The sequence below is a fragment of the Apteryx mantelli genome, chromosome 1, assembly GCF_036417845.1.
Source record: "Apteryx mantelli isolate bAptMan1 chromosome 1, bAptMan1.hap1, whole genome shotgun sequence".
Classification (NCBI taxonomy): Eukaryota; Metazoa; Chordata; class Aves; order Apterygiformes; family Apterygidae; genus Apteryx; species Apteryx mantelli.
Window position 1 is genome coordinate 1,187,437 of NC_089978.1, and position 23,867 is coordinate 1,211,303.

A 23,867-nucleotide genomic window follows, 5' to 3' on the forward strand; every position below is an offset into this window, starting at 1 on the left:
TTGTGTTTGCTGCCTTGACCTTCTTTTGCTGCACTGGTGAGCATCCACCTTGCTAGCTGGGCTTCCTCTGAATTTCCTCCCACTCTTCCTCTTGCCTAATCCAAGTGGATGTAGCTGCGTCTCTTCCCTTCCCAGAGCACTGGGCTTCACATGGAGCCCAGCAGCGTCTGCTGTTACCTCGGCCTTAGGTTTTTGTTTTTCTCCCCACAAACCAGTGACTAGCTCAGCAGCTTTCAGCTTCCTCATGCCTCCTCAAAATGCAGACCGAGGGGCAGAAAAGTTGCCATGCGATCTCAGTGCAGGGTGCAGCTCTGCACACTCTCTCCTCATGTTTTGCAGCGTGACGGAGTTTCTGGTATGAGTGCTAAAACTTGCATTGACTTCACTGGACACCGGATTTCCCCAGCTGGCAATGCTGCTGAGCTCTGCTGGCATTTATGCTTTCTCTTGTGCTGTCCTTTATTTTTCAGGTGTTTCTAAGTAGAAGACCAAAGACCCCTATGGCAGACGTCAATCACACAGCCTTCCGGCCAGGAACATTCCTCCTTGTTGGCATCCCAGGCCTGGAGAAGTTTCACCTCTGGATTTCTCTCCCCTTCTTCTCCATGTATATTTTTGCCCTTCTAGGCAACTTAGTCTTGCTATTTACCATAGTGAGAGAGCAAAGCCTCCACAAGCCTATGTACCTTTTCCTTTCGGCATTAACACTAGCAGACTTGCTCTTATCTACCACTACAGTGCCCAGGATGTTAGCTATTTTCTGGTTCAGAGTGAGGGACATCTCTTTTGGTGCATGTCTTGCTCAGATGTTTCTCGGTCATTTTATTTTTATTGCAGAGTCAGGAATTCTGGTGGGCATGGCCTTTGATCGGTATGTTGCCATCTGCAACCCCCTGAGATATGTGACTTTATTGACCCACTCAGTCATATGGAGAATAGAGCTGGCAGCTGTTGTCAGAAGCTTCTGCATCGTCCTCCCAGCTCTTTTTCTGCTTCTAAGGCTGTCTTACTGCAGAAACCGTGTTATCCCACATTCGTACTGTGAGCACATGGGTGTAGCCAGACTGGCCTGCACAAGCATAAAAGTCAATATTGTGTATGGTTTAACAGCTATCCTGCTGTCGTTAGGGATAGATGTAGTGCTCATTGCCGTGTCTTACGGACTGATTCTCAGGGCTGTCTTCCAGCTGCCCTCCGCAGGTGCCCGTCGCAAAGCTATGAGCACCTGTGGCTCCCACCTCTGCATCATCCTCCTGTTCTACGTGCCAGCATTCTTCTCCTTTTTCACACATCGGTTTGGTGGCCACAGCATCCCGCGCCACGTCCACATCCTGCTGGCCTGTCTCTACGTAGTGGTTCCCCCCATGCTAAATCCTGTCATTTATGGAATGAACAACAAGCAGATTCATGAGACAGTAATGTCCATGTTGTCTTGGATGGGAAGCCGGAGAAACTGAGTTGTTTATTGGGGCTGGTTTTTCCGAGCCTTGCTCAGAGCTTGTGCATTAGTTCAAGGCAGAGAGATGCTGCTCCTGCAAAAGGGTTTGGAGGCAAAGCTTGGGTGCAGCATTTCCGAGGGTCTCCAGGTCTCCAGGCCTGTGACCTGCTTTTACCCAGGGAAGTGTTGGACCATCTACGCCCTGGTAAGACACTGGTGCCTGGAAGCACTGCCTGCTGCAGGTGTGCTCTGCTGCCATCAGTAGCACTGGGATGTTGCCTGGGCTTGGAAAGCTGCTGCCTGCGCAGTCTTGGCAGCACAGTGCACATCTCCAGAGCATGCTGTCCCCAACTGCAGGGAAAGCGAGTTGGAGGTGGGAATAGCAGCTGATCCAGATGGACTTTTGTTTTTGCCACCCTAGAATTAGTTTGTGCAATGGCAGTGGAATAGAGGCTGCTACAAAGAACTGTGGCAAGAATATTTTTCCCGATGGAATGGACTCACAACTCGGTATTGCCAGAGATCCTAATAAAGAACCAGGACAATCATTCTGTCCAGAGTTGGTGTAGTCAATGTGCCCTGGTCAGAGACTTCAGCTGTTGGTATCATCGGGGCTGGTAAATTGTTGTTGCTTTTAAAGGTGTTGCTGCCTGCAGGCTTTTATTAAACAGCAGCTTTGCTGAGGGGTAGCTGATCAGTGCTGCTGCTGCTGTTAATGGCAAGGACTTCCTATCTCGGGACAGTTATTTTCTCATTCTTCTCTTAAACACTTTGTATTTATTGGTCAGGAAAGACATTTGTGTTCTAAGGAACTGAAGCCTATTCTTGATTTAATGCACAGTAAAGCAGCATAGGTGATTGCTGTCGCCACCCCTTGTTTTCGTGCAGGCTCTAGCGTGCTGCCACGCCGGTGGCACAAGGGATCCGTGTGCCAGTTACAGCGGCGGTGCCTTCCCGGGGTGCTGCATTGCCCACCAACATTTTCACTCTCCCTGCTGTTGTCAGCCGTGGGGCTCGGGTAGCGCAAGCTGGTGGGGGCTGGTCGGCAGTGCCAGGGCTGCTCCTTGCAAACGTCTGGTTTTTGTGTGCACTTAGAGCTGAGCAGCTGTACTGCAGTTCCCACTTTCATGTGTTGTCCTGCCATTTCAGTGTCATTTTCATAAGTGAGCAAGACATAGCAGTGCGGCATCTCTCCTTCTCAAGTGGAGCTCTGCATTGCTGGAGCACCCTGCATTGCACAAGATCCATGCTCCAAACTCATCCGCTGTGCTTGCGGCCCCATGAGGAATGGGACTCTCCATCTCCAGTTTGTACAAAAGAGTCCAGGCTGGGAAAACAGGGCACCCTCGGAGTCCCAGCAGGGTATCAAAGCCAGCAGGAGCAATGAAACATGATCATTGATTTCGAGCTTGCACAAGAAAATCAAGGCAGCCTTAAACCTGAAATTCCCCCCACAACGAGCAGCAACACACAGGGATGAGCCAGGCTTTACCCTGTGGCCAGAAGGTGCTTTACATGGCTCCAGATCCCCATCCCCATGGGAGAAGCAGAATTGGGAAACACAACAAACCACCCAGGTCCACCAGAGGTGCAGAGCCAGCACCAGGCGTGAGCTGGCTGGGGCTTCCATTTAAAAGCTACTTGAGCCTGACAAACTATTGGAGGAGCCTGATTCAGCCTGGCATTCCTTGGAGAATCCAGCATTTAACCTGTCTTGCACATTAAATGGCTCTAGCGACTTTGCGTCCCCCTTTCTTCAGATGGGCCCTCCTGTGGTAGCACCCACTGAATGACCCAGCAGAGCAGCACTTTTATTTTCACCCATATGTAGAGGCCAACCATTACTGCAGAGAGGCCAAGAGGAACCTCCACGTGCACTGCACACATTTGAAATTAGGTCCTTTCAGCCCCAGCTCAAAGCAGGGAGCTTGATCAGGACTTAAGGTCTGCAGATGTGTCAGGGCTTTCTGAAAGAAAGGGGGCTGCTTAATGCAGGAGGAAAGGCTTAAGCTTGTAGGTTGGAACAACAGAACCAAAGGTTTCAGGTAAAGCAAGGCGTGGTCTTTAACTGAGACTATCATTAAGCACTGGAACAAGTGGCCACAGAGGGTGGTGAACTCTCTGTCTCTAAAGGTATTTCACCCAGTGCGGGACTCTTTCTGAAAGCTCTCCCCGCCACTGAAATAATTTGTGTGGAGCTCAGAATGTTTTGGGGAACCTTTAGAGCCAAAGGAACAGATGACATCAGACCCACAGTCTCAGCTGTCAAAAGCTGTGCTCCTCTGAGTCAGAAAGAAAAAGCATATGTAATACTGGAGCAAAAGAACAGAAGCAGATAAAGCTGCAGAAATAGATTAAAAAATGCTCTTGCATTTCATTGTGCTTCCTCTGTTTCTGGTGGGGCCCGTTGCCCAGCTCCAGCAGAGGACATCCCAGGGTGGCTGCCCAGCTCCAAAGCCGCATGCCGCGCGCCCTGCAAACCGTGGCCTTCGCCCGCATCCTCTGCAGCCACGCAGGGTTCTCCTAAACTCGGAGGAATCCGTCTCTTGAAGCTCCACACCTATGCATTATTGATAGGAAATGTTCCCTGACTACCAGCACTGAAATTTAGAAATATCAACAGTGTTTTATAGCTGGCTGCACACAGCCTGCAAAGTGTGTCCTCCACAGCTATGAAATGCATGTGGTGATAAAGATCGTCTCTTTTACTGAGCGATTCCACATTTTTGCAAGCCCTTCCTTCTTATTTTCATTCATGTAAACAGAAGCCCATCAGTACAGATCATTTTGGCATGCACTGTATCATCAGCAACACTCTTTTCACTGGAATAAGCACTTGAGTCCCTGCTGTAAAACAAACAAAAGAACAAAATGTTCTATCACATTGTTGTTCCTGGAACGGCATCCCTTCTCCTTCCACATGTTTTGTCTCTCTCTCCTTCCTGGGACCACCACAGGCCTCCCCTGACATGCCCTCAATGAATACTCTCAATAGTTTCCATGTTGTCTTCACCCCGTTTTTCACATTCCTCAATGTTTTCCTTCCTGTTTTTCCCAGCACTTGTCTCGCCAAAGAGATTTCTACAGAGCAGCCCAAGCCCACTAAAAGCTTTTTCTTACCCTAGGTATACACCATTAACTCAGGACATGTCAATTTGTATAAAGAGAAATCCAGTTCCTGTGCTTGCTAGCACCTGCCAAAGGCTTTGCAGGCTTCTCGCCTGGCTAAAGAACTAAGAACTACAACTGCACAAGTAACAGAGCCGTCTTTGCATCACAGCCGCTAAATGATCCTTTAATTCCTTATCTACAGATAGCCACATGACTGAGCCATATGTATAAAATGAGAGGCACACCATCGAAGTGGCACAGAAGTCCCACACTCAGATCTGTTTATCTGAAAAGTCTGTGATTGAAAGTTTGATTTCTTTTGTCATTTAGCAGTCCTCTTGTCAAACCATCTCTGTCAGTTAGCACCACAACAGAAGCAATTCTTGTTGGTAGTATTTACTATTGGTAATTTTGCTGTGGGTTGAAGCACAGGTCAGAGAATTTCATATGACGTTTAAGGTGTAGAATGAAAAGACCACCCGAGACCTTTGACTCAAAGGATGGGCCAGGAGAAAGAAACGAGGGGAGAACAAGAACATCAGACATCATGGGTCATCGTGTCACCGAAATTGGGAGTAAAACTCCTTAACACCAATGTAGCGTTAAGAAGCAGGCATTCTCTTTATTACGGCGCCGGATGCACGGGGGATCGCTCCTCCCAACATGCATGCCGTATGTTGCATTAGCCAAAGTTTATATTGCTTTGTTACATACATTTGCATTAAATTTCCCCAAATGATTATACATAGTCATTCTATTTCCTGGAACTAATGATCATATTTACATAGTCATTACGCATGCGGTCTGAGTCTCCGGGGGGGCTTCTGTAGGGGTCTCTGGTGGTCCCTGGGGGTCTCTGGTAGTCCCTAGTGGTTGCTGAAGAGGTGCCTTTTCCATGAACTCCGAGCTCCTTTTCCGTAGACGGTCTCGACTTGGCTCATTTCTTTGCTTGAGAAAGCTGTCCAGATCCTAACCTTGGTTTCAACTGGTTTCTGCTGGTTTCGCTGTACTCCTCTAGGACGTAGCAGTTACAGTTGGGAGAATTGTATCCTTGGGTGCACTCTTGTTGGAAGCTCCTGGTAACAGTTCTGCCCTTCCCACCCCCTTTTGAGACTCCTTGGCTGAGGCCCCTGGTAACAATCATGAAAAGCTGTGGGAGCAAAGCACTGTGGCTGACATCTGGCAAACTAAGGGACGTATTAAAATATGGCTTTCATGAGCAGAATGAGCTGGAAAGTGGAGTGCGTAGAGAATTTGTTGAGGTGTGCAGATGACTTAAATGCCCATTTTCATGTGAAGCTTCCTATCAAAATCATCTGGAACAGATCAAACTTCTCATGCAGTAAGCCCACAAGACAACTACCAGGTGCTCATGCAAGACTATTGCACTGGCACTGAAACTGCCTTGTGACTGCTTGTACAGCCTGTAAATGGAACAGGTAGCATTATTCAGGTCCTTGGAATGAAAAGCATTTGAAGGAGTCACAGGACAGGGCTGACTACAGGAAACTGTGGGCTAGAAAATGCCCTAATGGTCGCTTACAGTCTGTGAATCTGCGAAAGCCCGTGGCTGCCACAGGGATGGAATCGGGAAGAACAGTGCCCCTCACAAGCAGAGGCTGCAGCGACTCGGTCGCAGGCTCCACTCGCTTCATGCATGGGGATTTCTGATGAATGATTCTTAACGGATGGCTATGAATAACAGTTAATAACTGCACTGAGTGGGTGCCCTGAGTGAGGCGAAGCAAATGCACTTTCCAAATGCTGAAGCGACACCTGGATCATTCTATGAAGTGGGTGTTTCCCAGAGCAGTGACCTCTGTCAAGGAGATCTCTCAGCTCCCGTGGTGCCACGGGGAGAAGATCCTCCTTGGTGTGAGCACCCTGAGGACACCCCTGCGGATCTGCTTCGTTTTAATGCTGTAGATGATGGGGTTCAGCACGGGGGGGACCAGCAGGTAGATGTTGGCCATGAGGATGTGAACGAGAGGGGAAACATGTTTGCCAAAACGATGAACCACGGACAAGCCAACCATGGGGATGTACAGTACTAGGACTGCCAGGATGTGGGACAAGCAGTTGTTTAAAGCCTTGAGACGCTCACTTGGAGATGCAATGCTCACGACTGCCTTAGCAATCAGTATATATGACACAAAGATGAGCAGGGGGTCTAACACAACTATGAGGACCACTATAGCTAGCCCGTACCTGCTATTGAATGTGATGTCTGCACATACGTGCTTGATCACGTCTTGGTGCAGGCAGTAGGAGTGGGAGAGCACACGGGACCGGCAGAAGGGCAACCTTCTCAGCAGGAAGAGGGATGGCAGCACCCCTAAGAGACATCGGCACATGACAGCCAGCCCGATCTTGGCTATCCTGGCGCTGGTGAGGATGGAGGAGTATCTCAGTGGGTAGCAGATGGCCACATAGCGATCAAAGGCCATGGCCAGAAGCACCGAAGACTCCATGAAAGAGAATGAATGAACAAAGTAGCCCTGAGTAAAACAGGCATCCAAACCAATTTCCCTGTGGTTGGCCCAGAAAATACCCATCACGGTTGGCATTGTAGACAGAGACAAGCCCAGAGCGCAGCTAACAGAGGCAGCGAACAGACGCAGCAGTTTGCGCAGCAGTTCGCGCAGAAGGGCGCGCGAAGGGACGTGCGAAGGGACCTTCATTTCTGTTCCCTGTGGTGTACACTTCCTCAAGTATGGTCGTGACACGTCGCACAGCGCGTTCCCCAGTGACTGTTGGAGTTGCTGCGTCAGAGGCTTGGACCCAGACTGACCCTCTGACAGTAGATGCGGCTCTACAGGTCTCAGGCTGCAGGGAGTGCTTGGGGCCTCTCCAGGAGGCCTGGGCTGGCAGCCAGCTCTCCTGCAGGAGGTGTGCTGCTGTTGACGAGTTGTGTCGTCAGGTAAGGGAGTTACGGGAGGAGGTCAGTAGGCTGCGCAGCATCCGAGAAGCAGAGCAAGAGATAGACAGGGTATTCTCGGAGACTGTACAGCTCCAGGAGTCCCAACCCCCTGCAGCAGTGGAGTTGCCAGAGGGCTCTGTGCCGTGTGAAACGGTACATCATAACATCACAGAAGAAGGCTGGAAACTGGTCACTGCTCGTGGGAGGAGAAAGGCTCCTACTCCTCCTGAAGACCTGAAGCTGAAGAACAGGTTTAGTGCCCTCCAGGATGAGGAGGAGATGGGCATGGCTGCCAGGGAAGTAACCGGGACAACAGACCCTGTGCCCTGCCGGAACACCCGGAAAAAGCGGCGGGTGATTGTTGTGGGGGACTCCCTGCTACAGGGGACGGAGGCATCTATCTGCAGACCTGACCTCTTGTCTAGAGAGGTTTGTGGCCTGCCAGGGGCTCGTGTGAGAGATGTCATGCAAAGACTGCCAAGGCTTGTCCACGCTTCGGACTATTACCCACTGCTGCTCTTCCACGTGGGCGCCAATGACACCAAGGGCAAACTGGAGACCATCAAGCAGGATTTCAGAGCTCTGGGGATGGTGGTCAAGGGTCTGGGAGCCCAGGTCATCTTCTCCTCAATCCTGCCAGTGAGGGGGATGGATGAGAGGAGGAGGAGACGGACTTTCCAGGTTAACGACTGGCTGCGCCGCTGGTGTTGGCAACAGGGTTTTGGTTTCTATGACCATGGGACCCTGTTTGAAGATCGACAACTGATGGCGAGAGATGGGATCCACCTCACGAGGCGGGGCACACAGGTCTTTGCCAACAGGTTGGCCAACCTGGTAAGGAGGGCTTTAAACTAGGAAAGATGGGGGAAGGGGAGAGTTATAGTGCCAGGGTAGTTGGCAAAAGACTGCTCAAGTCAGGATGCCTCCAACAGGTGAATGCAGCCAGGGAAGTGCGCATGGGATGTGGCTATGGAGGACCCTCTTTTACCCCTCCTGGGAAACCTGCATGCTCGATCACCTCCCTGAAATGCCTGTACACCAATGCACGCAGCTTGGGGAACAAACAGGAAGAACTAGAGATATCTGTGCGGTCGCAGGGCCATGATCTCATTGCCATTACAGAGACATGGTGGGATAGCTCGCATGACTGGAGTGCTGTCATGGATGGCTACGTGCTTTTTAGGAAAGACAGGCCAGGAAAGCGAGGTGGTGGAGTTGCTCTTTATGTGAGAGAGCAACTGGAATGTATTGAGCTGTGCCTAGGGGTGGATGAAGAGCGAGTCGAGAGCTTATGGGTAAGGATCAAAGGGCAGGCTAATAGAGGTGACACTGTTGTGGGTGTTTACTACAGGCCACCTGATCAGGATGAGGAAGTTGATGAGGCCTTCTACAGACAGCTGGAAGTAGCCTCACGATCCCAGGCCCTGGTTCTCATGGGGGACTTCAACCACCCCGATATCTGCTGGAAAGACAACACAGCTAGGCACAAACAGTCCTGGAGATTCCTGCAGAGCATTGGTGACAACTTCTTGACACAGGTGGTGGAGGAGCCAACAAGGAGAGGTGTGCTGCTGGACCTCGTACTAACAAACAAAGAAGGACTGGTGGAAGATGTGAAGGTTGGGGGCTGCCTTGGCTGCAGTGACCATGAGATGGTGGAGTTCAGGATCCTGCGAGGAGGCAGCAGGGCACCAAGTAGGATCGCAACCCTGGACTTCAGGAGAGCAAACTTTGTCCTCTTCAGGGACCTACTTGGAGGAATCCCATGGGTGAGGGCCCTGGAAGGAAGGAGTGTTCAAGAGAGTTGGTTAATATTCAAACATCACTTCCTCCAGGCTCAAGAGCGGTGCATCCCTATGAGTAGGAAGTCAAGCAAAGGAGGCAGGAGACCTGCATGGATGAGCAAGGAGCTCCTGGCAAAACTCAACCAGAAGAAGGAAGTCTACAGAAAGTGGAAAGGGGGACAGGCCACTTGGGATGAATATAGGAATGTTGTCAGAGTATGCAGGGATGCGACGAGGAAGGCTAAGGCCCGTTTGGAATTAAATCTGGCTAGAGATGTCAAGGACAACAAGAAGGGCTTCTTCAAATACATCAGCAGCAAGAGGAAGACTAGGGAAAATGTGGGCCCTTTGCTGAATGGGGTGGGTGCCCTGGTGACGAAGGATGCAGAGAAGGCAGAGTTACTGAATGCCTTCTTTGCTTCAGTCTTTACTGCTCAGGCCAGCCCTCAGGAACCCCAGACCCTGGAGGCAAGAGAGAAAGTCTGGAGAGAGGAAGACTTTCCCTTGGTGGAGGAGGAGTGGGTTAGAGATCATTTAAGCAAACTTGACACCCACAAATCCATGGGCCCTGATGGGATGCACCCACGAGTGCTGAGGGAGCTGGCGGACATTATTGCTAAGCCACTCTCCATCATCTTTGAAAGGTCATGGAGAACAGGAGAGGTGCCCGAGGACTGGAAGAAAGCCAATGTCACCCCAGTCTTCAAAAAGGGCAAGAAGGAGGACCCAGGGAACTACAGGCCAGTCAGCCTCACCTGCATCCCTGGAAAGGTGATGGAGCAGCTCATCCTGGAGGCCATCTCCACGCATGTGGAGGAAAAGAAGGTGATCAGGAGTAGTCAGCATGGCTTCACCAAGGGGAAATCATGCCTAACCAATCTGATAGCCTTCTATGATGGGATGACTGGCTGGGTAGATGAGGGGAGAGCAGTGGATGTTGTCTACCTAGACTTCAGCAAGGCTTTTGACACTGTCTCCCATAGCATCCTCATAGACAAGCTCAGGAAGTGCGGGTTAGATGAGTGGACAGTGAGGTGGATTGAGAACTGGCTGAATGGCAGAGCTCAGAGAGTTGTGCTCAGTGGCACAGAGTCTAGTTGGAGGCCTGTAGCTAGCGGTGTCCCCCAGGGGTCAGTCCTGGGTCCAGTCTTGTTCAACTTCTTCATCAATGACCTGGATGAAGGCACAGAGTGCACCCTCAGCAAGTTTGCTGACGATACAAAACTGGGAGGAGTGGCCGATACGCCAGAGGGCTGTGCTGCCATTCAAAGAGACTTGGACAGGCTGGAGAGGTGGGCAGAGAGGAACCTCATGAAATTCAACAAAGGGAAGTGCAGGGTCCTGCACCTGGGGAGGAATAACCCCATGCAGCAGTACAGGTTGGGGGTTGACCTGCTGGAAAGCAGCTCTGCTGAGAAGGACCTGGGAGTGCTGGTGGACACCAAGTTAAGCATGAGGCAGCAATGTGCCCTTGTGGCCAAGAAGGCCAATGGTATCCTGGGCTGCATCAGAAAGAGTGTTGCCAGCAGGTCGAGGGAGGTGATTCTCCCCCTCTACTCAGCCCTGGTGAGGCCACATCTAGAGTACTGCGTCCAGTTCTGGGCTCCCCAGTACAAGAGGGATGTGGCACTACTGGAGCAAGTCCAGCGAAGGGCCACAAAGATGATTAGGGGACTGGAGCATCTCTCTTATGAGGAAAGGCTGAGAGAGCTGGGCCTGTTTAGCTTGGAGAAGAGAAGGCTGAGAGGAGATCTTATCAATGTGTTCAAGTATCTGAAGGGAGGGTGTCGAGAGGATGGGGCCAGACTCTTTTCAGTGGTGACGAGCGACAGGACACGAGGCAATGGGCACAAACTGAAACACAGACACTTCCATCTTAACATGAGGAAAAACTTTTTCACTGTGAGGGTGACAGAGCACTGGAACAGGTTGCCCCGAGAGGTGGTGGAGTCTCCTTCTCTGGAGATATTCAAAATGCGCCTGGATGCAATCCTGTGCAATGTGCTGTAGGTGACCCTGCTTGAGCAGGGGGGTTGGACTAGATGATCTCCAGAGGTCCCTTCCAACCTCAGTGATTCTGTGATTCTGTGATCCGTGATGGCCAGCATGGAGAGGAATTGGTACATGGGCTCGTGGAGGCTCGGCTCGGTCCAGATGACAAAGAGGATCGTGCAGTTCCCCGCCAGTGCCACAACGTAAATGCAAGTGAAAGGGATGGAGAGCCAGACATGGGCAGCCTCCAGCCCCGGGATGCCCGTCAGCATGAACGTCAGCTGAGAGGAATTGCTCCTATCGCAACACGACATGATGAACTGAAGCACAAAAAGGCAATTCACTAATGTGATCAGTGAACCAAAGGAAAACACGCCACCTAGAAATAACCCCAGATCATAAATCAGCAAAATCTAAGCAGATAGCTTTATGTTTCATGCACTGGCACTTTCAAAGTGCTGCAGTACAAACCGTTATGTACGTGAAAGCATGATGGTACAGAAGCATAGCGTAGAAAGACGCAATCCTTGCACTCCGCTATGACAAGAATAAATACCATATAGCCTGGGAGCCTGATAATTTCTTCCTTTACCTAGTACGATTGTAAATGTCAATGTGCAATATTGCTGTTATTATAAACATTACAACTTCAGGAAAAGGGAGGAAAGTTCATAACTGTCCCCCAGATAAATAGCAAGTAATCAAATGTAGCGGGTGAAGCAAAGCTATTTATGTCAATTTCACCTGCACCTTTGGCATTTTTGGGCTTCCACTTAATGGAGTCAGGAGACTCTGGTGTCATTGATATGGCTTTTCACTCCAGAAAGAAGTAGGAAGTTCTCTTGAAATGGTGAATTTAGAAGTGCTGTTGATTCTTCAGATTGAGTCCCGACAGCTTCCCGATCCCACTGCAGGATGAGATGCAGTTTCATGCCAGTTGTCTTCTGTCCTCTCCTCCCTCTTTGCACGCGACACACATTTTGAGACCTTGGCTTCAAGGAGCCCCGAATGACCGAGGAACTGGAGCTCTGCGAGTGTCTTGATCACACACTTGTCCCCCAGCTAAACACGGCCAGGCAATGTCCTCCAAGGCTCTGGGTTGATTGCCCACGGGTTAGAGCACATTCTTGCAGAAAGAGCTGAAAGGAGAAATGGATTGCTTTCCTAAATACAAGCGCAACCACACTGAGACGGCGGGAATTCTGCATGTGTATTTTAGCCATGGAAAATTCTGTAAGTAGCTGGCAGGTGCGCAGGTTTTCTAATCTGAGCATCTTTTAAACAGCAGTAAAGCATAGCAAGACACTGCAGCCTCACTCTGAAAAAGTCATACCAGGCACTAAGTTCTGATTTTATGCTAAGCAGGGAAAACTGACTTAAAACAGGGCAGATTTGCCATTGTGGTTAGGAAGCAAGTTGATTCCTGCCTACCATTCCTTCCAGAGAAAGAGATTTCTGAAAACAAAATGCCCTTTGATATGGCAGGGGAGGTAGGAGAAGCCTTATCTCTTGAAGGCTAAAAGCTGTGGTAGCTAAAGCAAAGCAAGAAACACATTTTTAGCACAGATTTAGCATTCTCCAGTGGGAACAGGCAACCTTAGAAGCTTCGGATTCTCTTCGCATGACTGGAGTGCTGTCATGGATGGCTACGTGCTTTTTAGGAAAGACAGGCCAGGAAAGCGAGGTGGTGGAGTTGCTCTTTATGTGAGAGAACAACTGGAATGTATTGAGCTGTGCCTAGGGGTGGATGAAGAGCGAGTCGAGAGCTTATGGGTAAGGATCAAAGGGCAGGCTAATAGAGGTGACACTGTTGTGGGTGTTTACTACAGGCCACCTGATCAGGATGAGGAAGTCGATGAGGCCTTCTACAGACAGCTGGAAGTAGCCTCACAATCCCAGGCCCTGGTTCTCATGGGGGACTTCAACCACCCCGATATCTGCTGGAAAGACAACACAGCTAGGCACAAACAGTCCTGGAGGTTCCTGCAGAGCATTGGTGACAACTTCTTGACCCAGGTGGTGGAGGAGCCAACAAGGAGAGGTGTGCTGCTGGACCTCGTACTAACAAACAAAGAAGGAGTGGTGGAAGATGTGAAGGTTGGGGGCTGCCTTGGCTGCAGTGACCATGAGATGGTGGAGTTCAGGATCCTGCGAGGAGGCAGCAGGGCACCAAGTAGGATCGCAACCCTGGACTTCAGGAGAGCAAACTTTGGCGTCTTCAGGGACCTACTTGGAGGAATCCCAAGGGTTACGGCCCTAGAAGGAAGGAGTGTTCAAGAGAGTTGGTTAATATTCAAGCATCACTTCCTCCAGGCTCAAGAGCGGTGCATCCCTATGAGTAGGAAGTCAAGCAAAGGAGGAAGGAGAGCTGCATGGATGAGCAAGGAGCTCCTGGCAAAACTCAACCAGAAGAAGGAAGTATAGAGAAAGTGGAAAGGGGGACAGGCCACTTGGGAGGAATATAGGAATGTTGTCAGAGTATGCAGGGATGCGACGAGGAAGGCTAAGGCCCGTTTGGAATTAAATCTGGCTAGAGATGTCAAGGACAACAAGAAGGGCTTCTTCAAATACATCAGCAGCAAGAGGAAGACTAGGGAAAATGTGGGCCCTTTGCTGAATGGGGTGGGTGCCCTGGTGACGAAGGATGCAGAGAAGGCAGAGTTACTGAATGCCTTCTTTGCTTCAGTCTTTACTGCTGAGGCCAGCCCTCAGGAACCCCAGACCCTGGAGGCAAGAGAGAAAGTCTGGAGAGAGGAAGATTTTCACTTGGTGGAGGAGGTTGGGGTTAGAGATCATTTAAGCAAACTCGACACCCACAGATCCATGGGCCCTGATGGGATGCACCCAGGAGTGCTGAGGGAGCTGGCGGACATTATTGCTAAGCCACTCTCCATCATCTTGGAAAGGTCATGGAGAACAGGAGAGGTGCCCGAGGACTGGAAGAAAGCCAGTGTCACCGCACTCTTCCAAAAGGGCAAGAAGGAGGACCCAGGGAACTACAGGCCAGTCAGCCTCACCTCCATCCCTGCAAAGGTGATGGAGCAGCTCATCCTGGAAGCCATCTCCACGCATGTGGAGGAAAAGAAGGTGATCAGGAGTAGTCAGCATGGCTTCACCAAGGGGAAATCATGCCTAACCAATCTGATAGCCTTCTGGGTTGGAATGCCTGGCTGGGTAGATGAGGGGAGAGCAGTGGATGTTGTCTACCTAGACTTCAGCAAGGCTTTTGACACTGTCTCCCATAGCATCCTCATAGACAAGCTCAGGAAGTGTGGGTTAGATGAGTGGACAGTGAGGTGGATTGAGAACTGGCTGAATGGCAGAGCTCAGAGAGTTGTGATCAGTGGCACAGAGTCTAGTTGGAGGCCTGTAGCTAGCGGTGTCCCCCAGGGGTCAGTACTGGGTCCAGTCTTGTTCAACTTCTTCATCAATGACCTGGATGAAGGCACAGAGTGCACCCTCAGCAAGTTTGCTGATGATACAAAACTGGGAGGAGTGGCCGATACCCCAGAGGGCTGTGCTGCCATTCAAAGAGACTTGGACAGGCTGGAGAGATGGGCAGAGAGGAACCTCATGAAATTCAACAAAGGGAAGTGCAGGGTCCTGCACCTGTGGAGGAATAACCCCATGCAGCAGTAGAGGTTGGGGGTTGACCTGCTGGAAAGCAGCTCTGTGGAGAAGGCCCTGGGAGTGCTGGTGGACACCAAGTTAAGCATGAGGCAGCAATGTGGCCTTGTGGCCAAGAAGGCCAATGGTATCCTGGGCTGCATCAGAAAGAGTGTTTCCAGCAGGTCGAGGGAGGTGATTCTCCCCCCTCTACTCAGCCCTGGTGAGGCCACATCTGGAGTACTGCGTCCAGTTCTGGGCTCCCCAGTACAAGAGGGATGTGGCACTACTGGAGCAAGTCCAGCGAAGGGCCACAGAGATGATTAGGGGACTGGAGCATCTCTCTTATGAGGAAAGGCTGAGAGAGCTGGGCCTGTTTAGCTTGGAGAAGAGAAGGCTGAGAGGAGATCTTATCAATGTGTACAAGTATCTGAAGGGAGGGTGTCGAGAGGATGGGACCAGACTCTTTTCAGTGGTGCCGAGCTACAGGACGCGAGGCAATGGGCACAAACTGAAACACAGACACTTCCATCTTAACATGAGGAAAAACTTTTTCACTGTGAGGGTGACAGAGCACTGGAACAGGTTGCCCGGAGAGGCGGTGGAGTCTCCTTCTCTGGAGATATTCAAAACCTGCTGGGACGCAATCCTGTGCAATGTGCTCTAGGTGACTGTGGTTGAGCAGGGGGGTTGGACTAGATGATCTGCAGAGGTCCCTTCCAACCCAAGTGATTCTGTGATTCTGTGATTCTGTGATTCTGCCTGAAGTCTTCAAAGGGCAACCGGAGGACATCTCAGGTCAAAGTGAGCTCACTGATTTAATGCCAGTAAAATGTGGTGGTCACCTGGCTCATCACAGAATTGATAGGAAATATGCCGGAAAGGGCCCTCAGGAGACCCCTTTCCCATCTCTGATGAACCACCAGCAGCCATCCTTCGATCAGCTGCAGAGGGACAGTGCCCTAGTCCATTGCCTGCCCAAAGGCAGGATCCACCTATGCCATGCCATTCCTGATGGGCACCTGCTCAATCTGGTTTTCAAAGTGCCACCAATGGCAAAGCGGCATCCTCCCTAGGCAATCTAGTCCCGTGCTTCACTGCCTTCACCCCACTCCTATGGCGACCCTCTCTTCCTGCAGGCTAAACCCACCCTGCCTGGCCCTGCCCACGGCTGTCACAAAGAAGAGTTGATTCCCTTTTCCACAGCTCTGCTTTACACACTGAAAGACAGTTCTCTTTGGTCTTTTGTTCTTTACGCTACGCAATCCAAGCTCCTTTAAATTTTCCAGGTCATGTCTCATTCTCCTGGCACACCCCCAACCTTTCTTCAGTTGGTCTGCTTTATTTTCAAGCGGGGGAATTAAAACCAAGTAACTTCACTGGTCCCTTCTCGCCCTAAAATCTACAGATCTAGGAAGTGTGGAAAAATGAGCAAGTAGTAATGGGAAGAAGTAAATATAAAGGTGGAAATCTGAATGGAAACTTACAAAGAGTAGCTGTCGTTTCAGCTTTTCGTCGTGCTCCCACGTCTTAGTGGTACTGCGCTCATGGGGAATTAAAGATCATAGTAGTCTTTCCTTCTCGCTGCATTGACAACTTTAGTCCTGCCAAGGATGCAAGGTCTTGACGAAGTGAAGAGTCAAGGCCCAGGTGCTCCCTGCCTGTGCTGCCCACGCACAGCTATTTATAATATTTTCCTGACAAAACACTGCTGAGAACGAGCATTACGAGCAACCCAGAGGCAGAAGGAGCGTGTCCCTGGGAAGCACAGTGTTGCTGTGAAGAGGCGCAGACAAGCCAAAGGGAATAGGAGCTGGGGGAGTCGTTGTGCCTTCAACTCTCCACTGGGCAGGGGACACAAACCACACGGTCCCCGCTCACCGTCCCCACCGGCCACACAGCCTCTGCGGGAAGCTGCAAAGCAGCAGAAGGAAAAACTGCAAACACGCCTTCCTCTGAGCCAAAGGGATCCTCAACAGCCAGCATCACACTAAAACCTGGGAAATGCTTTACCGACCCTTGACAGATGAGATCCTGCCAGTGATGGCTCCTGCTGCTGGAGGTGCTGGTGCACAAGCTCTGCTGCACTCCTCCACAGCTCCTTCTCCTCGCCCTGTACCCGTTGCCAATGTACTAACACAAGCCTCCAGCCCTCTGTCCCTTAGCGCTCTTAAAGCCTGAGACCGCTCTCACAGCGCCCATGAAATGTTGCTGAGTGCAGGAAGTTTCCAACACAGCGACAGGCCTTGCAGGTTAAACCTTAGTTTTTGCTGACTGCTGAGTAGCTCCGTGGTTAGTGCTCAGAAGCATTAAAAAAGAAAAAAAGAAAAACTGAATGCAAATAATGGTTAGGACAGGAATAAACATCAGGGAACGTCCTTAGACGGCTGTATAAACCTAATGTTCACCCTGATCTTGTGCAGTTCTGCTTCCTTCATCTCAAAGAGGGACATGAAACGGGGAAAGTTCAGGGAGGGCATCACAAGCAATCCGAGACCTGGAAGAGCTTTCCTGGACTAGACACCCACACGCGAATGCCTCTAAACATGCTGAGCTGCAGGAGGTGTGAGCACCTCTGGATCCCTGCTGTCAAACATGTAGGCATCAGTCGAATGCAGATGTCTTCCGACTGTGCATGGCAGAGAGGAAAAAGGCCAAATCAGCCACTGAGAATTACATATCAGAATTCAGCCAGGGCTTGCCCTAGGTAAAGCACGGACAGTCGGAACTTGAGGATACAAGGTACCCTTGCTGCTGCAACCACTGTGTTGAGTCTGCCCCCAGGAAGGAGCACGCGGAGCACGAGGTTAGGCGTCCCTGACGTGCCGTGCCGGGACAGCGAGAAATGTCCCCCTGCCGTCCACCTCAGGGCAGCCAGCTCACCACAGCTCACCTCGGGGTGGGAGGTCCCCAGGACACTCTCAGTCTCAGAGCCCCGAGACAACTTGCACAAGGCAAGTCAGCTGCATGGAGCAAATGGGGGTGCACCCACCCACCTCTGCCATCAACACAAGCCATACTGGTAGGACTACAGAGAGAGGGAGAGCTTCCCCATCTTCCGCACTGAGCATCACGCGGACAAGTACCCCCTTCACGGACACGGGATACACGTTCATGTGGCTCGCACTCAAAAGGCTTTCTGGGGAGATCTGGAGAACTGCAGAACCATGAACGTGAGACCTGTGTGGGACAAGGATGCAGAAAATAATGAAGGGTTGAATCAACCGGCCCTTGCATAAGCACGCGATCCTGGGGAAGGCTCAGCTCGGCTCTTCTAACATGGAGACAAGCCTCCCTAGGATACCCAAAGTCCTCAAAGGACCAGAAAAGATTCTGGGTGAGGCAGATCCAGTTGATCGACCCTACTTGGAGTCCCAAAGGCTCTGAATAAGGCCCCCACCAGAGGTCATCAAACAAGCAGCCGTCAGACGAGAGTGAAATCCCTCACACTAGGACAGGATTGAATCAGAAGATAAACGGCTATCCTTTACAGTGAACCCCTGCAGGAATCTGTGCTGGGGCTTGTCCTTTCCAATTTAGTTCATCTGGGAAAAGGAGGGAAAACAGCAGGGTGACCAAGTTTCCTGATGATAGTCAGTTACTCAAGAAAAAGGAGGACCGGCTGAGGAAATCTGCAGAAGAGCCTAATGTAACTGTACAATACAACAACAGATATAAGTCAGATTAGATAAATGTAAAGTGATGCAATTGGGGGAAAAAAAAAAACAGAACACTTTAGACAGAAAATGACGGGCTCATGGCTAACAATTATCCCTCAGGAATAAGCTGTCACAAGTTCTGACAGTTTTATGACAACATCATTTTGGTGATCAGCAGTGCCCAAAAGCAAGCCAGATATTAGAAATTCCTTGTCAAGGGGTAGAAAGGAAAGGAAGAACGGCGTTATGCGTCTGGGATACTGCTGCAGTTGTGGCTCCTCCGGGGAAGGGAAAGATGTGCCACAAGACCTGAGCAGACCGTGACTCTGCAGCATGGACAAGAGGCAGCTGAGGGGAGATGCGATAGAGGTGACAAAGGCACAGAGAGGATGAATGGGGAATAATCGCTCACTGTCACTTCCACTACGAGAACGAGAAGCACGAAAAATGAAAACAGCACACGGCTGGTTCAGAGCAAACCTATCGAGGTCATTCTTCACACACCATGGAATTAGACTGCGGAAATCACTACAACAGGGTCTTGTGGAGCTGAAAGTGTTCATGAGTGACACCCAGAAAGAGGAGCTCCTCAGGCAAGTGGGTTCATCACCAAAAATCCCCCAAATCAGGGCTGTGATTGAAGAACCTGCGTGGTTTCAGAGGGAAGGCTCTGCCTGTCAGCAGCCAGGGAGTAGGGGCTTCCCGAGGGGTCTTGTGATCAAAGCTGGCTTTCAGGCTCAATTGTAGTGTTCAGGTCTTTGCAACAAGGCTTATTGTTTCCTCTCATCAGCTGGCATTTATTTTTTAATTTGGGAGCTGATACTCTCATAACATGGATCGTTGTTACTGATCGTCTCCCCAGGCAAGAGATGGTGGCTTGTGAGAGAAGCTGGGCACAGCTGCTTGTCACTAAACCACTGCTCCTAAGGCAATGCATGCTGGCACAAGCTAGACCTCATTAAGCATATTAGTGCTTTCAAGTGCCAGCATCTGTGTGAGAAGACTCTCCTGTTAAAGCTGAGCCCAGGATGCTGCTGCACTGAGTGTTTTTAAGGTCTTGCAGAGGTCTTGGAGGCTCTTTTGACTGGTAAGCTGCTCTTCTTTGCTTTATGGAGTATGTGGTTATGATGCAGATTAGTTACTTCCTCAGCCTCAGGTTTATGTGTATGCTTCCTTAGTTCAGGAGTTGCTGTTTTCTCCTACAGCACTTTATACTGTTTTTAGATGTTGTAAGCAGTGTGTCCTCTTCCTGTGCTGTGCAAAAGCTTCCTTAGGAGTGGTGGTTCTACACTGTTCTCCTGCCTTGACAAGGAATGTGAGGGAGTAGCATTCCTCTAACAAGTGAGCATAAAAGACCTATTCTGCTCTGGATAGGAAGGAGAGGCCAAGACATTCTGACATGAAGTTGTCTCCTGTTGCTCGAGTCTCTTCTCCTTTAGAGACCTTAGTTTTGGCTCTGTAGTGGCTGTGAGGTACAGATGAGCCAAAGCAAATGCCTCTTTCTTCTGACCCATTCCTGAAAAGAAGGTGGGCCTCTTGCAGCTGGTGGTCCAGGCAAGGTGTCAGTGTGCTGGTGCTTTTAACCGCCTCCTCTGAACCACTAGCTAAAACCCATCCCTAGTTAGGGGCTGTCTAGCTTGCATGAAGCTTGGGCTCTGAAAGCTCTGAGCTTAAACTGTGAGGTGGCTTAAGGGAAGAAGGAATCCAGCTGGAAGGGTTCTAATGCAGCATTGTCCTGCTGATCATGGTGCCTTGTGGGGTCTCAGAGGCTGACTAGCAAACAGCCGCAGTGCTGATGGAGGAGAGGGTGCCAGGCTGCCTGGGGACAACACCTGGCTGACCTGGCAGCCTTTCTTTGGAGCACTGCACCATGTGTCCTTGGTGCTGTGACTTGCTAGCAAGCTGCTGGTGTCCTTCTGGGTGCCTTGCCTGCACAGCCCCTCTGCTCCTGCTGCTCCTGCTAAAGCGTGTCCTCTGCTGTCCCCTTGCCTGTGCAGCTTTGCCCTTCTCCTGCCTCTGTGGAGATGGCAGTGGGGCAGGTGCTGCTTGTGCTGCTGGCTGCCTCCACAGTGAGTGCCACCAAGGACCTGCTGCTGAATGTCTGCATGGATGCCAAGCACCACAAAAGCAAGCCTGGCCCAGAGGGGCTGCTGCATGGCCAGGTAGGATGCTGCTGTGCTGCTGATGTTTCTGTCCAGCCACCACCTCTGCAGTCCAGGATATGCCAGGTGGCGCTGTCTGGGTGCCCTCTGCCCACCTGCCCAGACCAGAGAGGCTGCTGTGGAGCTTTGGGCTTAGCAAGCTCTTGTCTGGGGAAGATGGCCTGTGCTGTATATGGGGCCAGATTGTTTTGCCCCTTTCTTCCAACAAAAGGCTAGAGCAGAATGGGGGTGGGGGGAGCTACTGCTGCCATGGATGTGGGGATTTCTTGTGTTAGCTCAGTTTTCCTTTTTGTTTTTGCCAGGAGGGCACTTTTTTCAAAGCTCAGGGGATCCTGAGATCACACTGAGATAAATGCTGGCAAGAAAAGCCCATCTTTTCTGCTCCCTCCCTCTCTGTGTTAGAGCTGCTTCTTGCTGCCTGGGAGCTCTGTTCCCCAGCCCTTGGTGGGGACAGGCCTAGCAGGCAGCCAGGGCCCAGCAGGTGGCAGCTCGTGTTTCTCTTTGCTGGGACTGGTGCTGTGTGTGATCTGGGCTGGGCTCTGACCTTCATGGTCCCTGTCCTGCTCTCCTGCTGACTCCATCTGGCTGCAGCCGCAAGCTCTTCAGTCTGCAGTGCCCTGGGGTTGCTGCAGAAGGGCAAATGCTGTTGCTGCTCAAGTGCTCTTGCTGGAGGCAGTGCAGGCAGCTGGCACCTGCAGCAGCCTGCCACTGCCTTGAGCTGCTGCCTGGCCCTCCTCACGGGCCTGTCTCCTGCTCCATGGCAGTGTTCCCCCTGGAAGGACAATGCCTGCTGCACAGCCAACACCAGCTCAGAAGCCCACAGGGACCAGTCCTACCTCTACAGCTTCAACTGGAACCACTGTGGGGTGATGCCACCCAAGTGCAAGAGGCACTTCATCCAGGACACGTGCTTGTATGAGTGCTCACCCAACCTGGGGCCTTGGATTGACAAGGTAGGGGTCAGTTCTGCTGTGACTGAAGGCAGTGGAGCTTGTGCTGGGCCCATGACATGGGATCTGCTGGTGCCCTGTGTGTTATGCTCTTGCCCGCCTGGGTGAGGGCTGGCATGTGTGCTCTCCAGGAATGGTGAGTCTCTCCACCTGATAGGTAGATTAGCAGAGGACTCTGCTTGCCTGTGTACCTAAGCAGAGGCTGACTGATGTAAAAATTGCTCTCTATCAAGGTGTGTCTGGTGGGACTGAAACTTTTGGGGGTCAGCTCTGGAGGCCAAGGGAAAGGGTTGGGAGGGGGATTCAGATGACCTCTGTGATGTGGCAGAGCCCTTGGCTTTCGAGGGCCACCACCAATGTGCATGGCCCTCTTCTCTTGGAGGCTGACAGCAGCTGGCGTCGGGAGAGGATTCTCCATGTGCCCCTCTGCAAAGAGGACTGTGAGGAGTGGTGGGAGGATTGCAAGGACTCTGTCACCTGCAAGGAGAACTGGCACAAGGGCTGGAACTGGGCAACAGGTTAGTGGGCTCTGTGGAGCAAGCCTTTCCTCACCTTTCCCTGCAAACCAAGACCTGGCAGTGTCACTGCTGCCTGCCCAGTGCTCAAAGCCAAGACACCTGGTTGCTCTCATTTGGCTTGGGGGGTTGCAGACTAGAAGGTGGCCAAGCCACAGTCCACCAGCTGATGTGCAGCAGTGGGCTGTGGGCAGACTGTTAGCTGGGGCCTGCTTCCTTGTGTGGAAGGAGGGAACTGAAGTGTGCTCACTCAGGAGGGCCTTGCTGGTGCTGTCTGTCCTCAGGAACAAACCGCTGCCCTTGGGGATCCATGTGCAGGCCCTTCTCCCATGTCTTCCCCCAACCAGCTGACCTGTGTGAGAAGATCTGGTCCAACTCCTACAAATACACCACAGAGCACCGGGGCAGTGGGCGCTGCATCCAGATGTGGTTTGATCCTGCCCAGGGAAACCCCAATGTGCTTGTGGCAAAACACTATGCTTGGAAGAAGAGATCCTCTCCTGCTCGGATGAAGAATGTGACTCCTGCTGAGACTGGCAAAGCTGTGTGTGCTTTGCCATGGCCTGCCCTGGTCCCGCTGCCTCTTGCCCTCCTGATGCTCCCCTAGGGCCCTGGGAGCTGTTGGCCCTGTGGGTGCTGGGGGATCCCTCCAATGGCTCGCCCAAGGGCCTTGGCTTTGGCCACTCTCAAGAAATGGGCTGCACAAGGTGCCCTATGAGAGGAGATGGCATGTATAACACTCAGGTCTGCCCAAACTGTTTGTCCATGCCAGCAAGTGCTTGACATGAATGTTGTTGTTGCTGTTGGCCCTTGATACCTGCCTCTACTTGGAGCTGGTGGTGAAGGACACTATTTCCCTGCCATGCTATGGAGGGAAGGCCTAGCCTTTGCTCTGAGGTAGGAGGTGTTGCTCCTTCAGCACATGTGTTGCCACCCCACACTCACCTTCTCCTGGCCCTAGCACAGGCTCTGACAGCTGTGCTCTGGCTTGCAAATGCTTCTTCCTGGTCCTCAGCTGAGCTCTGCTGGTGGCTTCCTCAGACTCCTCTCCAGCTCCCTGGAGGCTGGGCAGTGAGAATAAAAGCCTTCTTAATCAGCCTTGCTCTCCTGGAGTTGAAACAAATACTGTTGAGGAAGTAGCAGGGCTCTGGGGGTGGAACAAGCCTGCTGTTCTGGCCTGCACAGGGCTTTTCCCAAATGAAGAAGCCAGTCTGGGGCTGGGAAAGCTGCAGCCTTGCCTCATGGGTCCTGAGAAATCCTTAGCTGCTGTGCTCTGCTCCATCGTGCTGCAGGAGATGCAGAGTCTTCTGCTGGTGCACCCTGGGGCTCTTGCACACCTAGGCATGATGGAAGCACCCAGAATGTCTTGGCCCTTGTCCCTAGCCTTAACCATTCTCCAGTGCCCTTTCCCTTCCCTTGGAGTTGGCCTCCCAAAGCCAGGTGCAGGCTGATCTTCTGGGGGTGTGTGGGGGGTGGATTTCTGCAGCTAAAGGCCAATTGCCATTACAGCTTGCAGCAACTTAAATGTGTTTCTTCCAGCTCAGGGAATGTGTCTGTGAGGAATATCTTGGCAGAACTGGCCTAGTCCTGCAGCTCCTCAAACAGATGTACTCTGAAAGCTCCCTTTGATGCACAGCTGTGGCAAAGGTCAGGCTGACTTGTATGGCTTTCCTGGCCCCTGCCTGTGACCTGGTCTTGGTTGTGTGCCTGTGTCACTTCAAAACCTTCTT

The 23,867-nt window shown here is 51.4% G+C and overlaps 3 protein-coding genes across 3 annotated transcripts; 2 read left to right on the forward strand and 1 right to left on the reverse strand.

Annotated features, from left to right (window-relative positions):
* Nucleotides 1-500: 500 nt before the first annotated feature.
* LOC136991014 (olfactory receptor 52Z1P-like) lies at nt 501-3,231 on the forward strand. Its single transcript, XM_067289491.1, has 3 exons — nt 501-1,420; nt 1,520-1,643; nt 3,199-3,231. Exons 1-3 carry the CDS (start codon nt 501-503, stop codon nt 3,229-3,231), a joined length of 1,077 nt encoding a protein of 358 aa, XP_067145592.1.
* Nucleotides 3,232-6,384: 3,153 nt separating this feature from the next.
* Nucleotides 6,385-11,559, reverse strand: LOC136991015 (olfactory receptor 51Q1-like). Its single transcript, XM_067289492.1, has 2 exons — nt 11,345-11,559; nt 6,385-7,138 (listed from the first exon to the last, which is right to left on the reverse strand). The coding sequence occupies exons 1-2, from the start codon at nt 11,557-11,559 to the stop codon at nt 6,385-6,387; spliced, it is 969 nt and encodes a 322-aa protein (XP_067145593.1).
* Nucleotides 11,560-20,531: 8,972 nt separating this feature from the next.
* LOC136991075 (folate receptor gamma-like) lies at nt 20,532-22,744 on the forward strand. The gene is made up of 4 exons (XM_067289562.1): nt 20,532-20,672; nt 21,437-21,625; nt 22,005-22,140; nt 22,422-22,744. The coding sequence occupies exons 1-4, from the start codon at nt 20,535-20,537 to the stop codon at nt 22,742-22,744; spliced, it is 786 nt and encodes a 261-aa protein (XP_067145663.1). The 5' UTR covers nt 20,532-20,534.
* The last annotated feature ends 1,123 nt before the right edge of the window (nt 22,745-23,867 follow it).